General features: G+C 37.8%; 2 protein-coding genes across 6 annotated transcripts; both read left to right on the top strand.

Annotated features, from left to right (window-relative positions):
- The first annotated feature begins 380 nt into the window (after positions 1 to 380).
- LOC102615321 (lysine-specific demethylase REF6) lies at positions 381 to 9,181 on the top strand. Its single transcript, XM_006476885.4, has 7 exons — positions 381 to 1,537; positions 2,003 to 2,081; positions 2,207 to 2,274; positions 2,379 to 2,529; positions 2,902 to 3,557; positions 4,879 to 5,589; positions 6,458 to 9,181. The coding sequence occupies exons 1-7, from the start codon at positions 685 to 687 to the stop codon at positions 8,938 to 8,940; spliced, it is 5,001 nt and encodes a 1,666-aa protein (XP_006476948.2). The 5' UTR covers positions 381 to 684; the 3' UTR covers positions 8,941 to 9,181.
- Positions 9,182 to 10,150: 969 nt separating this feature from the next.
- On the top strand, positions 10,151 to 13,554 carry LOC102615603 (zinc finger CCCH domain-containing protein 67). 5 transcript variants are annotated; one of them, XM_006476887.4, is made up of 7 exons: positions 10,151 to 10,759; positions 10,985 to 11,086; positions 11,500 to 11,619; positions 11,780 to 12,055; positions 12,504 to 12,773; positions 12,854 to 12,912; positions 13,121 to 13,269. In XM_006476887.4, the coding sequence occupies exons 1-6, from the start codon at positions 10,298 to 10,300 to the stop codon at positions 12,887 to 12,889; spliced, it is 1,266 nt and encodes a 421-aa protein (XP_006476950.2). In that variant the 5' UTR covers positions 10,151 to 10,297; the 3' UTR covers positions 12,890 to 12,912; positions 13,121 to 13,269. The 5 variants fall into 5 exon arrangements, with proteins under 5 accessions (XP_006476950.2, XP_024954478.2, XP_006476949.2 ...); XM_025098710.2 differs by having other exon boundaries at positions 12,504 to 12,912; positions 13,121 to 13,288; XM_006476886.4 differs by lacking the exon at positions 12,854 to 12,912 and having other exon boundaries at positions 10,154 to 10,759; positions 13,121 to 13,554.
- The last annotated feature ends 2,154 nt before the right edge of the window (positions 13,555 to 15,708 follow it).

The following is a 15,708-nucleotide window of genomic DNA, read 5'->3' on the forward strand; positions in this document are numbered from 1 at the left end:
TGTTTTCCTTTCCTCCTTGTGGACTTGGTTTGACCACAGTCATGTCAAACCAGAGTAGAACGCAGGTCCCCCTAAAGGAAGGAAACTGTGAAATCGCAAAAGTAACGGGGCCATAAGTCAAACAAGTACAGAAATGAAGGACGAAACTGCAAAAGAAAACTTTAATTCATGTCCGTATTTCACAACAGTTCACGGTTCACACCAAAATGATTGAATGCCCATTTTTAATCCAGTAAAAGAAAGCGCCAAAAATATAATTTCTGCCGCATCGGAAAAAACCCCAAAAAACCCCGAATGGCAAAACCGCAAATAAGATAAAAAACCACAGTTATTTTCAGAAACCAGACCAAAACCGAATAAAACCCCAACTACATGTCGACTGTCAATCACACTTAGCATTTTCGCCATTTCCACTCCCACCCCTCTGTATTAACAACTAAAAAAACAGAGGACAAAAAATACAACAAACCAACACTTAACATGTAAATAGAATAAAATAATAATCCAAAACAAAAAGGAAAATGAAGCAGCAGCAGCAGCACCAAAGAAGAATCTGAACAGCTTCTCTCTCTTTCTAGTCTCCATAATGGAGACTTCCTTATGATTAGAACCCCACTATTTTTTTTCTTTTCTTTTTTCTTTTTTTTGTTTTTTGGTTTTAAATATCCACTGAACCTCTAATCAATGGCGGAGCCAGTACAGCAACAAGATATATTGCCATGGCTGAAAACCCTACCTGTGGCTCCAGAATTTCACCCGACTTTGGCCGAGTTTCAAGATCCAATTGCTTACATTTTCAAGATCGAAAAGGAAGCCTCTCAGTACGGCATCTGCAAAATCGTTCCCCCGGTCCCACCGCCTCCCAAAAAAACCGCCATCACGTTCCTCAATCGCTCCCTAGCTCAGCGCGCGGCAGCAACTGGCGGTGCTACTTCCAGCTCTGGTCCTACATTTACCACTCGGCAGCAGCAGATCGGCTTCTGTCCTCGAAAACCGCGTCCGGTTCAGAAACCGGTCTGGCAGAGTGGCGAGTACTACACTTTCCAGGAATTTGAAACCAAAGCCAAGAATTTCGAGAAGAGTTATTTGAAGAAATGCGGCAACAAGAAGGCTGCTCTTTCTGCTTTGGAAATCGAGAGCTTGTACTGGAAGGCCAGCGTGGACAAACCGTTTTCTGTTGAATATGCTAACGACATGCCGGGCTCGGCGTTTGTGCCTGTGCGGAAAATCAGGGAGGCGGTTGGGGAAGGGGTGACGGTGGGCGAGACGCCCTGGAATATGAGGGGAGTGTCGAGGGCTAAAGGGTCACTGTTGAGGTTTATGAAGGAGGAGATTCCGGGTGTGACTTCGCCCATGGTTTATATAGCCATGCTGTTTAGCTGGTTTGCTTGGCATGCCGAGGATCATGACTTGCATAGCTTGAATTACCTGCATATGGGGGCTAGTAAGACGTGGTATGGGGTGCCCATGGAAGCGGCCAATGCTTTTGAGGAGGTGGTTAGAGTTCACGGTTATGGAGAAGAGATTAATCCTTTGGGTAAGTAGTAATTCTGACTCCCCTCTTTTTACTATTTAATGTTGAAGTTAGTTTCTTTAGTACATTGTGGAATGTAGTGCGATTGTTGGTAGTTTAAGTTGGAAATTGCTTGGAATACAAGTTCTGTGTATGTAGAATTGAAACATGAGGTTGAGGTTTGGTAGGGACTTAGGATTGGCGGGTTTTAGAGGCTTATAGGAGTGTATTTGAGGTATTATGATGGGCGCTGCGATTTGGGTTTCTAATTATAATAACAGCTGATGAGAGCCAGGATCACATGATTGGACTAGTGGCTTTTAATTTCTCCGCGAGGTTCAACTTGTTTAATATGCAATTCTTGGGTTTGGTTCAACTGAAAAGCAACTTAGCTAGTAATAATCAAGGGGGTGATACTTGAATTTTATCTTTATCTATTTGTTACTTCATGCTGTTCTACTTAACTTTATTTATGTTGTTTTCTATCAGTTACATTTGCTACACTTGGTGAGAAAACAACAATGATATCACCTGAAGTGTTTGTTGGTGCGGGGGTTCCATGCTGCAGGTGAGTCTTTCTCTCTGTTCTTTTATACTTCTCAATGCTATCTTTTGACTCTGAACTAATTTCATGTCTTCATTTAAGGCATGATGCATCTATTTATTCTTAACTCATCAGTTTCTTTAAATCAGGTTGGTGCAAAATGCTGGAGAGTTCGTTGTGACTTTCCCAAGAGCCTATCATATGGGATTCAGTCACGGTAAGGCGCTTGAGTTTGATGATGTTACTTTTAGGTCAGAGTAGTTGGTATTACTGTTAAGAACTGGAGAAACTTATTTCTTCTGTCTGAATTTTGTCCGTTAGGATTTAATTGTGGGGAGGCAGCCAATATTGCAACCCCTGAATGGTTAAACATTGCTAAAGATGCTGCTATTCGAAGAGCTTCAATCAATTATCCACCTATGGTTTCTCATTTCCAGTTACTCTATGATCTTGCAATAGCAATGCATTCAAGGTATTTGCTGTTATGTTCTTAGGATTATCCTAGTTGTATACATGAGTTGACTGGCTTCATCATTTTGCTTATCAGCTGTTAAATCCCATTTGATCTTTTTAAACTGAAATAAATTGGACACAAGAGTCACCGGAGATTTCGATATACTTTGCTACACTCTCTGGAGCAGATTTTGCATTTATTTGAACTTGCATTTGAAATTTAATTGTTCTTTTTCCTTCTCATTGTCACTGACACTTTTTTCTTTAGTATTTGTTAAAAATTCTACAGAAACTATTTTCTTTTTGTTGACAGTTGGAAGTACAGTAAATATGAGCACATCTTAATTAGTATTCACAGTCTCTCTCAATTTTCTTATTTTCTCAAATGCAGTCTTCCTGTGGCTGTCAGTGCTAAACCACGGAGTTCTCGACTAAAGGATAAGAATAAAGACGAGGGAGAAACTTTGGTTAAAGAATTATTTGTGCAGGATGTAGCACAGAATAATGAATTGCTTCACGTTCTTGGACAAGGATCTCCAATAGTACTTCTTCCTCAAAGTTCTTCGGGGGCTTTAGGAGCAAACCCCTGGATCCCCCTTGGTCTATGCAGTTACAGAGAAGCAATAAAATCCTCGGGTGGTTTGGTTTCTAACGATATCATGGTTGGCAAGAATAATGGAATCAATCCTGTGAAGGGTTACTGTTCTGTGAAAGGAAAATTTGCTTCTTTATATGCAAGAAATTCCTCATTGAGTGAAACTGATAACATAAGAAATTGGAATTCTCAGATACTATCCACAGATACTGAAAGACAGAATACTGTTCAAGGTGATCGGTCGTCCGATCAGAGGTTGTTTTCTTGTGTCACATGTGGGATCCTGAGCTTTGCTTGTGTAGCTGTCATTCAACCTAGAGAACCAACTGCTAGATACCTCATGTCGGCTGATTGTAGCTTCTTCAATGATTGGATTGTTGGTTCTGGAGTCAGTGGTGCATTTCGTGCTGCTGGAGAGGATGTAATAGCTTCAGAGCACAATTCTCGTTCAAGTAGGATATTGCCATTCTACTTTTGTTTATTTGCCTCGTCAAGTGATCTTATGTAGTGGTTGGCATAGATATTTGCTGCCCCCCTATTATATATCTTGTCAGTAATTAGATTGTGTCCACACCTGCATTCTACAGAGGGCATGGCCTGCATGGATGGGTTTCTTGTGCTCAACTGGCAGGATCCCTTGGGTTTGATTCTGTTATTATTATGATGTTTATCCGCTTTGCAATAGCTACTTTGTCTCTTCCAGGTGCATGGGTCCTTACCTGTTTCATGCTTAAGCTTTCAGGTCATGTGATAACTTTAACATGAGGCAGACTAAGTTTTAGTGACGGGTGATTCCATGGTTGTGAGGGAGTTAAATCAGACCTTTGATGTTGATGACCTCCTTGTTTGGTTGGTTGAGAGTGTCTTGATGTTTTTTCTCTGTGATAACTGATAACGTGGTTAAGGCATGATCAGAGCTGATCTTGTTTATGTCTCTTATTTTCTTACTGATGGTTGCTCATCTCTGTTCCTCTGTCCACAGATGAAACCGTCTGTTTTCTCTTCTCTTTTGATCTTTCATATGGCTATAGCACAGATCCTTTAACTTTCCATACTGAAACGTAGTGTATTGTTTGCAATTCAGGTTTTGATCCTGTTTAGATATTACTTAGATGACTTTATAGGTTTATTAGGCCAATGAAATTGCCTCTGTTTCATGGTGGAATATGACAATTCTAGGAGAACGACCATTAATGAAAGCACATGAGATGTAACTTAAGGAAAGGAAGAGTGGACTGGGATAAAGTGCCTAATAATATTGTTGTATCAACCAAAATTTTTTAAAAAAATTGCTTCTTGGTAAACATGAGATCTTTTTAGTGTGAGCAGAGTGGAGAGTATTTAACAGTCATGTGTATTAGGTAGTGTCCCCATATGAAGATTGCATACAATATCTCTTTTCAGCACTTGCTTACATAATTATAAAAGATCTGTCGTATCAGTGGAAATATGATGACTAATTCTTCTGTTAAAATTATATTTATTAATATCTCATGACTATGTCTAGCTTTACTGGTGATTTTTTGATGAGGCTTCAATATCCTATTAAAACATAGTACTCCTTATGGATGGCTGTTGTTGATGCAATTTTCCTCTTTTGCAAATGATGACTCACTGCCTTGCACATTAGATCTTTTAACTCTGGATCCGAGCTGCATACTTTACAGTTAACCTAAATAATACTCAATTTTTGTTCCCTTATTGTGCTTTTCCTAATTATGTTGAGCTACTGTTCCCGTTTCCAACATTTGGTTATTTTTGTATAAAATACAGGATGGATCGGAAAGAGTGGTCGGAATAGTTTATATGATGTCCCTGTTCAATCAGCTAACCAAATTCAAGCAGTGGATGAAAGTAATGAAACAATTTCAGATAGAGAAACAAAAGGAGATACCTCTGCTCTTAACTTACTAGCTATAACTTATGGCAATTCATCTGACTCTGAGGAAGAACAGGTTGAACCAAATGTTCCCATGTGTGATGATAAAGAAACTAAATTGACGGAGTGTTTGTTAGAAAGAAAATATCAGCAAAACTTTCATGCTGCTGCTGCTGCTGCAGGGAGTCAAGATCTCTCCTTCATAAGCCTTGATTGCGAGGATGAAGCTTCGCTTCAGATCAGTAATGTGCAACCTGAATTTAGAAGAGATTACTTGAATGATAAAAATCCTCAAATGTCTGAATGCTCTGTACAGTTTGAAACTGATAAACACGATTGCTCTAAACCTAATGGTTTTGATGGTTGTTTTGGAGATCCAATAGCAGCATCTTATGCTTCAAAATGCGCTCCAGTCATCCATGGTGGTGAAAATGTGGAGTTTAGCAAGGCCATTGTACCAGTAATGAATGCTGAAATGTCCTTTGCTCCAAGATCTGATGAAGATTCTTCTCGAATGCATGTCTTCTGTCTTGAACATGCTGTGGAAGTAGAGCAACAACTTCGTCCTATTGGAGGGGTGGATATATTTCTTCTTTGTCATCCAGGTATGTTGTCATTGAGCAATCATTCATGCCTATCATGGGTATCTCCTTTTTTCTGTCGTTTTATTGTTTTACTTATTACTACTGTTATTTTTCATTTATTCCTGAACAAATAAATAATTATCATACACGAATTGTTGGAAGTTGAATATTGTATATCAGTTCTTTCATAGTTTCATAGTGATACTGTAATCTGGTGATTACAGTCAATGTTCTTATCGCACTTATACCAGGGAAAAATTTGTAGTTCTCATTGCATGACGTGGAGTGACTGAAGGCATGAATCTATACTGATATGTGGAATAGTAGCTATCGCATGATTGAGTGTCAACTATGCTATACATTAGTAAAAAGACACCATTTGTAAATGCTGTGGATTGTGCATGAATAGTGCTGACCAAGGTAATTTTGATGCTTTTTACTAATACCATTTTTAGCCTTCCCAAATTTTTGTGGACTCTAAAATTTTGAGTGTTTTAAGGGAGAATGAGCATCATGCCTCCTAAAGTGGTGATGGTGCTTAAAAAAAAGATTCAGCATACTGTGCATGGTTATCTTAGCTGGCTAATGTAGTAATGTTTGGTTAGTATTGAGTGCTCTGCTGCAAAATTATCTGCCCTCGGCCATACTCTTTACTTTAAATGTTTCTTTTTGTTGGACAAAATTGCAGCCATGTTGAAACTGACATCTCAGGAAGCCGTGATCATTTTATTTTTTCAGTCTTTATATTACTCTCTTCAGTAGTGAAGAGAGTTTCTTCTTCCTAACAAGCTTGTGCGTGTTTTCTGTGTTACACTCTTGTAAAAATATAGTTCTATTGAGAGCAGTTGCAGCCCCCTAATAATTCATAATTCTTTCTAAAAACTTGCAGATTATCCCAAGATGGTGGCTGAAGCGAAGTTAGTGGCTGAAGAATTGGGAATTGATTCTCTCTGTGATGAAATCTCATTCAGGGTTGCTACCAAAGAAGACGAGAAGAGAATCCACTTGTCTCTGGATAGTGAAGATGCAATACCTGGTAATGGGGACTGGGCTGTGAAGTTAGGAATCAATCTTTTCTACAGTGCCAACCTCAGCCGCTCTCCTCTTTACAGTAAGCAGATGCCATACAATTCTATAATATACAATGCTTTTGGCCGTAGTTCTCCTGCTAGCTCGCCCAACAAATATGATAATGGGAGACGTCCTGCCAGACAGAGAAAAGTAGTAGCAGGGAAATGGTGTGGGAGAGTTTGGATGTCAAATCAGGTTCATCCTTTTCTAGTGCAAAAGGATCCTGAGGAACAAGAGCTAGAAAGGAGCTTTCATGCTTGGACAACACCAGATGAAAATTTTGAAAGAAAACCAGAAAGTATTTGCCAAACTACCTCGACCTTGGTGACTAGAAAGTACAGTAGGAAGAGGAAAATGGTAGCAGAGAGTGTGTCAACCAAGAAAGCCAAATGTATCGATACAGAAGATGCAGGCTCAAAATATTCACTGGAGGGTGATACTCGTATCCAGCAAAGGAGGATTCTTAGAAACAAGCCAGCCAAATTAATGGAAAAAAAAGATGTGGACTTGCCCGATTCATCAGAAGTTAGTTCTTATCAACAGAAGAGGAGTGTTTCTAGAAGAAAACAAGCCAAATGTATTCAGAGGGAAGTTGGAGATTCAAATGATGCACTGCCAGGCAATTCACTTATACAGTATAGGAGGATTCCTAAGAGGAAGCATGCCAAATGTATTGGTAGGGAAGATGCAGTTTTGGATGATTTAACTGATGATAGCTCCCTTAAGCAGTACAGGAGGATTCCTAGGAGCAAGCTAGCCAAACATGTTGCGAGAGAGGATGAAGTTTCAGATAATTCGCTGCGAGGTACTTCTGATAGGCAGCATACAAGCATTCCAAAAGGCAAGGAATTCACATGCATTGATAGAGATGATGCAATTTCAGATGATTCACTGCAGGATAATTCTCGTCAGTTGCAGTTTAACAGGGTTCCAAAAAGCAAGCAAGCTGAATGGATTGAGAGAGAAGATGCAGCTTCTGATGATTCACTGGAGGATTATCCTCATCGCTTGCAGCATAAAAAAATTCCAAATATCAAGCAACCCAAATGTATTGAGAGTGAAGATCCGGTTTTAGATAATTTGCTGGAGAAAAATACTCATCGGTTGCATCATCAGAGGATTCTAAAAAGCAAGCGAGCGAAGTGTGTTGAGAGAGAAGATGCAGTTTCAGATGATTTACTGGAAGATAGTTCTCATATGTTGCCTAGGAGATCTCAAAAAAGCAAGCAAGCCAAATGGATGGTGAGAGAGGATGCTGTTTCAGATGATTCACTGGAAGATAATTCTCGTCAGTCGTACCAGAGGATTCCAAAAAGTAAGCCATCCAAGTGGATTGAGAGAGAAGATGCTGTTTCAGATGATTCACTGGAGGATAATTGTCATCAGCAACATAAGAGGATTCCTAGGGACAAGCAATCTAAATGCACTGAGATGGAAGATACTGTTTTCTATGATTCTGCTGAGGATAAGATTCGGCAGTTTAGGAGAATTGCTAGAAAGAGGGCCAATTTTACTGAAAGGGAAGATGCAGTCTTGTATGATTTATTAGATAATAAATCTCATAGAAGACATTGTAGGACTCTCAGGAGCAAACAACTGAGAACCGAAACACTTCGGAAAATGAAACAGGAAACCCCTTCACATATGAAGCCCGGGAAAAGTAGATTAACAAAACAAGAGACCTCTCGGCTAGTGAAACAAGTGACTTCTCGGCAGCATAGTGTTAAAAGTGATCAGAATGCCAAACTGTTTGATTCAGTTGTTGAACAGGAGCTAGAAGGCGGACCTAGCACTCGACTTAGGAAAAGAATCCCAAAGCCTCAGAAAGAGTTTGAAACCAAACCAAAGGAGAAAAACCAAGCTGCCAAAAAGAAGGTAAAAAATGCTTCAGTGGTGAAGGCTCCTGCTGGTTTGAATAATGCAAAAATTAAGGATGAGGAAGCAGGATACCATTGTGACATGGAGGGTTGCACGATGAGTTTCGGCACAAAACAAGAGTTGGTGCTGCACAAGAAAAACATCTGTCCAGTCAAGGGATGTGGGAAGAAGTTTTTCTCACACAAATACCTAGTGCAGCACCGTCGTGTTCATTTGGATGATCGTCCCCTTAAATGCCCCTGGAAGGGATGCAAGATGACTTTCAAGTGGGCATGGGCGCGTACTGAGCACATAAGGGTTCACACAGGTGCTCGACCTTATGTGTGTGCTGAGCCAGGCTGTGGCCAGACATTCCGGTTTGTATCAGATTTCAGTCGTCACAAGCGGAAGACCGGACATTCTGCAAAGAAGAGCAGAGGGTAGTAAGTGTAAAGGAAGAAGATTGCTTGTTAACATTTGCTAATGAACCTGTTGTTGAAATTTAGAGGGTAGGGCTAAGATAGGCTTAGGATGTTCCTTGTCCTGTAACTGTCAATTGTTAGTCAATTGTCATTCAGAGCAACTGTTAAATTTGTGTTGCCCTGGGGCTTCATTGGGCCAATTTATTTATGAATTGCTCGAATCTTGAAGCAGATTAACCTCTATTCAATTTCCCTTCAACATCTCTTTAATCTCTTTGAATGAAATTCTTTTCAATACTGAAGAGAATTTTTTGCAGTATTTCAATTTATTCGCCGTAACAGATTCCGTGTGTGTGCTTTTTGATTTGTTTCATGATTTTTTTTTTAATTTACAGCTTGATCGCAATAATCGTTTCTTGTCTACGTTATAAAAGAATTAGACACCTGCGCTAAAATTTGTATGGAGCCAAGGGCAATGCTATTTACAATTTATGACTTCCAAAATTCTACATAACGTTTGCACGTTAAAAAATTTGAAAAGACAAAAATGCACATGACTCTTGTTTTTTTCTTTTTAAATAAGGACACGATTTGTCTATATCGGCATCAAATAGTTCTATAATTTCTGTCAAACAATTAAAATATTCTTAAATGCCTTTGACACATAATGTGTTCATATAATAGTATTAGTAAATTATATTAAATTATAATTTTCAACATAATCCAAGTCTTAGGAAAATGGTTTCTTACCATTAGAATTAAATCTTAATTTAAATAATATTAGGATAAAATATTAGTAGATATACAATACAGTTTTTATCAATCAGAATATATGATACTAAATGATATCTTTTTATAATTTTATTCACACGAATATGGACCTTACTCAATTAAATTAAAAAATTTGCCATCACTTCAAAAATATTGAATAATTAGGGACTCAAAAAATATCTACAGTAAGAAATAGCACACATTAGAAGTGTTCAAAATCTAATTCGATTCGCTCAATCTGTCTGATCTGTAGAAATTTCATTAGTAAAAATTTGTCAAATTTCATTAGTAATATGATTAAAATTTTTTAACCGACAAATCAATTTATTAAATAATAAATTAAATATAAATTAAGTCGAATCTGCATTCGATCTGTATGCGTATGAATTAAATTTAAATTAAATTTTATTAATACGTAGATTGAATTAAATTAAAAATAAAATAGGGGATCGGATATGATTCCGATCCGCGAACACTCTAGCACACGTTAGCCTTGTTAAGCCTCCGTTTCCCTTTTTAAGTTTTTTCAGTTCACTTGGATTTCACATCTTCATCAATCATCATTTTCGCTCTTTTGCAAAAGTAGGGTTTTGAAATGTGATAACAAAATGGAACTCTCTGAGCTAATTTCCGTACCAAATCTTAATCATGAAAAAACAAAATTCGAATTAGGGTTACAATCTTCCTCTCCGAAATCCGATCTCGATCCTCCACCGTCCGATCTTGATTACACTGCAGGAATTGAGGAAGAGCTGCGAAATCTCGATTTGAGAGAGGCGGAAGAGATAGATTCAATCAAAGCAGCGGAAATAGAAATAGTAGTTGAAGAAGAAGACGAAGAGGAAGAGGAAGAGGAAGAGGAAGAAAGCGAGAGTGATGAAAACAATAAAAGTAACATTATAGTTCAGAATGAGATTCAAAATGAGAATGAGTATGGAAATCAAATGAGAAAAAGGTATCCCTATCCAGTGAGACCCGACGCTCAAGATTGTACTTTTTATATGAAAACAGGTACCTGCAAGTTTGGGTCCAATTGTAAGTTTAATCATCCTGTTCGTAGAAAAAACCAGGTAATAAAAATTAAATTTTAAATTTACCCGATTAGTTTTTTTGCTTTTGTTTGTTTATTTGTCATTGTTTCTGCTGAGAACAAGCTGAGTCTCTATGCTTGTGTGCATGTGAAGTGTGTGAGCAAAGTTAAGTGATTTTGAAATTGGGAAAAATGCATAATTGATTTATCTATGCTGAAATGTTCAGTTAGCTCTTTTTTTTGTCTCCCTTTTGTTGGTTTCAAGTCTTCTAAAGAGAAGGTGAAGGAAAGAGAGGAGCTGATTGAGAGGCCTGGCCAGAGCCAGAGCCAAGGCCAGAGTGAGAGTCAAAGCCAGATAGAATGCAAGGTTAGTAAATAATTTTTGTTTGTATTTTATGGGAATGTGAGGTTAACTTTACTTGCCCATCATTTTTATATATCTGTTAACCAGTAAATTCTATCACTTTTACTTCGTTTTTTTCTGTAAGTGGTTTTGACATCACCATCATGTACTTGAATTTATTATTACCATTGATTTTATTTTCTGTCAGCTTTGAAGTTATGCTTTATTCTTTCCTATTGGATTGATCATTGTTATTCAGGATTTGAGTATGTTGTTTTCATGAGGGCTGCTAATACCTTATATAGTTATTTTCTTCCGGATGAGTGAATAACTGAAGGATATGTTACTAGCTTTTATTAAGTATCATCTCTCTGCATTATGTGCAGCATACTAATAACATATTTTCTGCTATTATAATTCTCCTGAGCTATTTGCAGTATTACCTTAGGACAGGAGGGTGTAAGTTCGGAAAGGCTTGCAGATTTAATCACACAAGAGCAAAATCAACAGTTGCCCCAGTTTTAGAGCTCAATTTTTTGGGTCTGCCTATTCGACCTGTATGATTTCTGTTTCGTATAAAGCAGTTAAATGAACCTTGTCCACCTATCTATGTTTTTTCTTTAGTTGTTTCCAAATATCATGAATCTATATGAGAGTTGCTCATTCTACAGTCTGCTGGAATGATTATCCTAATTTTGAAATTTTGATTCACCGCAGGGTGAGAAGGAGTGCCCTTATTACATGCGTAATGGTTCCTGCAAGTATGGTGCTAATTGCAGGTTTAATCATCCTGATCCTACAGCTGTTGGCGGGTCTGACTCTCCTTCAGGATATGGTAATGGTGGATCTGTCTCTTCACAAGCTCCATCACAAGCAAGTATAGGATCCTGGTCATCACCTAGGGCTTTAAATGAACCTGCTCCCTTTGTGCCAATGATGTATTCACCAACTCCAGGGGTTCCTTCTCAAAATTCAGAATGGAATGGGTATCAGGTAGTGGCATTGCTCTTATTGTGGTTAGCCTAGCCATAAATGTTTGTCTGTTTATCATCCTCTTTGTTGCATGATCAATTGAAGGGAAATAATGGCAGAATAATTGGCAATAACAAAACTGTTCCTTAATACTCTTTTTTGTTTCACCTGATGCTTAGTTTACCCTTGTCTAGACACTACTGTAGTATTTTAAATGGTTCAAGTTAATGTTCGTTTTACATTTCATCCAAAAAGGGCTTCTGCTTTGAATTGTAAAATGTAACTTACCTTACCAAAACTTTTCTTACAAGTTTCTATGTTTCTCAACAAAAGGAAAAAAAAAATTACGTCTCAAAAAATTAATAATAATAAATTTTAGATGTGAAGTGGTTTTGCTTGTCTGTAAAGTTCATTCAATTACTTATCAAATCGTTTTCTGATTGGTTTGATCTGCTTATGGCATGTCAAGTCTCCTCTATATCCACAAGAAAGGAGCGTGCAGTCAGCCCCCACGTATGTCATAAACAACAACCCATTGGTAGATAATGTCCAGATAATTCATCAGCCGCAGATGCTAGTTGATGAGTTCCCAGAACGACCTGGCCAGCCTGAGTGCAGTTACTTCCTAAGAACGGGAGACTGTAAGTATAAGTCTAATTGCAAATATCATCATCCAAAAAATCGGATCCCTAAGTCACCACCATGCACTCTCAGCGACAAGGGTCTGCCACTGCGGCCTGTAAGTTCTGATTTTCAGCTGTGCTTTTGGATGATATACTTACTTGAAAATGACAATTTGAATTGCCACCGAATTCTCAGTTACAGAGTGAAAACAAAAACTGCAGTCTACTGTAAAACAAATCTATGCTCTTACAAAGGTGATGGATATTGACAATGTGTTCCTCAGTGGTTGTTTATCTGTTTTGTTGCTTCTAAAATCTTCTTCGCTGATGGTGTTAATGAGAGACTACTGTTTCTTTTTATCAGTTTTTGACTTTTAGCATAAGAATCTGAACTTTGTTTGACCACATCAAGCCACTGAGTTTTCTATTTTGTGACCTCTAGTTCTTGGTTTTTGAAATACAGGGTCAAAACGTCTGTTCATATTATAGCCGCTATGGCATTTGCAAGTTTGGGCCGGCTTGTAAATATGATCATCCGATACACCCAGATGCTTCAGCTGAGTATGGGCTAGATCCGCCTCCATCATTTGGCGACTCTACAACTAGGCAAGAGACTGGAATGGCTGGAACTGGAAACGGAAATGGGAGTGACAAGAACATTTAGCAGCCTGTGTAAATTTTTTTTTTTGCATCGAGGGCTCTCTAGATTTTAGGATTCAGACTGCTGAGGTTTTTTTCTTCTTCTTTAGACATGAAAATTCTATTTAGCAATTTTAGTTAAGCTGCCACAAGCTTTTCATAGGCTGGCACTAGATATATACTTATTTGTTGTGTTACTACAAGCCAAAGGGAAATCAGGATATGTAAGTTATCTCGGTTTCAGTTGTTTCTATTCAATCCGTCCAGTAATTACAATCATATACCAAATCAGCTGCGAACGAAGTGATGATTTGAGAATTAGTGTTTTTTTTTTAATCAATTTTCAATATATGATTTACAAGGAAATGCCATTTCCTCCCAGTTTCCTGTGAATGTGGGTGAAGACAGAAGAGTACTGACATCACTGAAAATAACTCTGAAGGCATACCTGCAAACGGGTAAATGCTGTGGCACTGAATTGAATGTCAACGGCCTAGCTAATACAATTTGATGGTTTGATTTGAAGTAGCCTGATGCAATTTGTTGCCATGCAGTATTCGTAGAAACGGTGAAAGAAAATCAATTAAGTGCGTTTACGATGAAAGAGAATCGTGCCACATTGCACAGAGTCGATGTAGTTCTGACTTCTGAGGAATTAACATTTTAAAAATTGGAATATAATATCACAACATTTGTGTAAGCTTAGTTGTATGTTTAATATCACACCATGAATATAATATCCATGGTGCCGTATTGCCAGTGCTATTGAAAAAAAAAATGTTTTTCAATATCCGTATCTTCTCCCTCTCAGTTAAAAACGTCAATATTTGTAAAACTTTCCCTTCCATTTAACAACGGCAACATTTGTAAAGTAGAATAAAGAAGAGGAAGAAAATGTGCAGAATAAACTAATATACTGCACCAACAAATGCAATCGACAAGTTTGACATTATCACAAGCAGTAAACCAGTAGGCCTGGCCAGCGTATTCATCAAAGACTTAGCTGTTAAGCACCTACTAACTTCATAGGCAACTTACATCATTTCAATGCCTCCAAAGCAATGTGGACTCAGCCACAGCACAACCACTTGCTCTACATATAAAATATAAGAAGACGGTTGGTTACACTATCAAAAAATTAAACCGCCATTGCGAGTGAAGGATTTTGCAGCCATAACAGACATTTACCTTTCGAGCTCGAGGGTACTCAAAACTTTCGCTTTCCTTGTAACACACTATCACTCCTTCTGGGTGTATTAGATTTCCCAACACTACTTCTGTTGGTCTTCTTCTCATCTCTGGCCTTGTTAAATATGACTGTAAATCCTTCAGCTGAGGCAGGGTTATTTACATCCCAACCTCCAAATTTAGGCAATGGCCGGCCTCTGTCCTCCTGAAAATTACAGAAGAAAAAAACAATACTTTAGTGAAGACCCCCTGAAAATACTCAAGACTTAAACACCAAAACTACATGCTTCCAAGAAGAATCATTCATATCAGCTTATTATTGAGGAGTAGTTTTACATGAAACATTGATTATCTAATCCCCTAGGGCTTTTTTTTTTTTTTTTTTTTTTTAATTGGGGAAAAAAAAAGAACTTGACTTCCGGCAAAATCCATTTCTACACATTGTGATAACTGATAAAAGAAAATATATTGAGAAAAGGATTCCCTTCCTGCGCATCATGCATCTTGCAGACATATTACTCGCAGACACCATCTAGAATCTGTTTCAATCTCATAGATTGTTGCTTGTCAAAATATTTGTGTAAAAATTAAGCTTCATACAAATACAAATACAAATACTTAATTATCAGTAAAAATCTTGTGTTCCACGAGAAGTCTGCACAAAATCAATCTCCATATCCCTCCTTTGACCATCTCTTTGTCCATCAATACTACGGATTTCACTACACGTGAATTTTGGTATTAAGCCGAGAGAATTAATTCTAACAGGAAGCCAAAACAGCAAAAGTAACATGAAACATTGAGTAGAAATTCCTGTCAATGCAACAAATGAAAGCCATTGAGTATAACCTCCACCTTTATACTCCCATCTTAGAGATAAAGACTACAAAATTGAACTGTACCAACTAAAAATTATTCTTTTCTACAAGTACTTCTTCTTAATTAGAGTAAACGTCCTGTAATTTGCTAATCAACAGAGATTTTCATTTTCCTCCAAAAATTGGTGTATTTTACCCTAAGGTTCTTTGGCATCATCATAAAGTAAACTTTTGCTTAGGAGATGATTCCAACTTTCAACATAGTTCTAAAAGATAAACATCATATATTGTTAGGATGTGGGAACCAGCATGTCAATTACAGAACATCCAAAATCTTTAACGTCCTTTGCAGAATTATGAATCTATAACACGACGATGACATTAAAAAAAAAAATGCCTACCTCAA

Source organism: Citrus sinensis, chromosome 3, assembly GCF_022201045.2.
Source record: "Citrus sinensis cultivar Valencia sweet orange chromosome 3, DVS_A1.0, whole genome shotgun sequence".
Taxonomy (NCBI): Eukaryota; Viridiplantae; Streptophyta; class Magnoliopsida; order Sapindales; family Rutaceae; genus Citrus; species Citrus sinensis.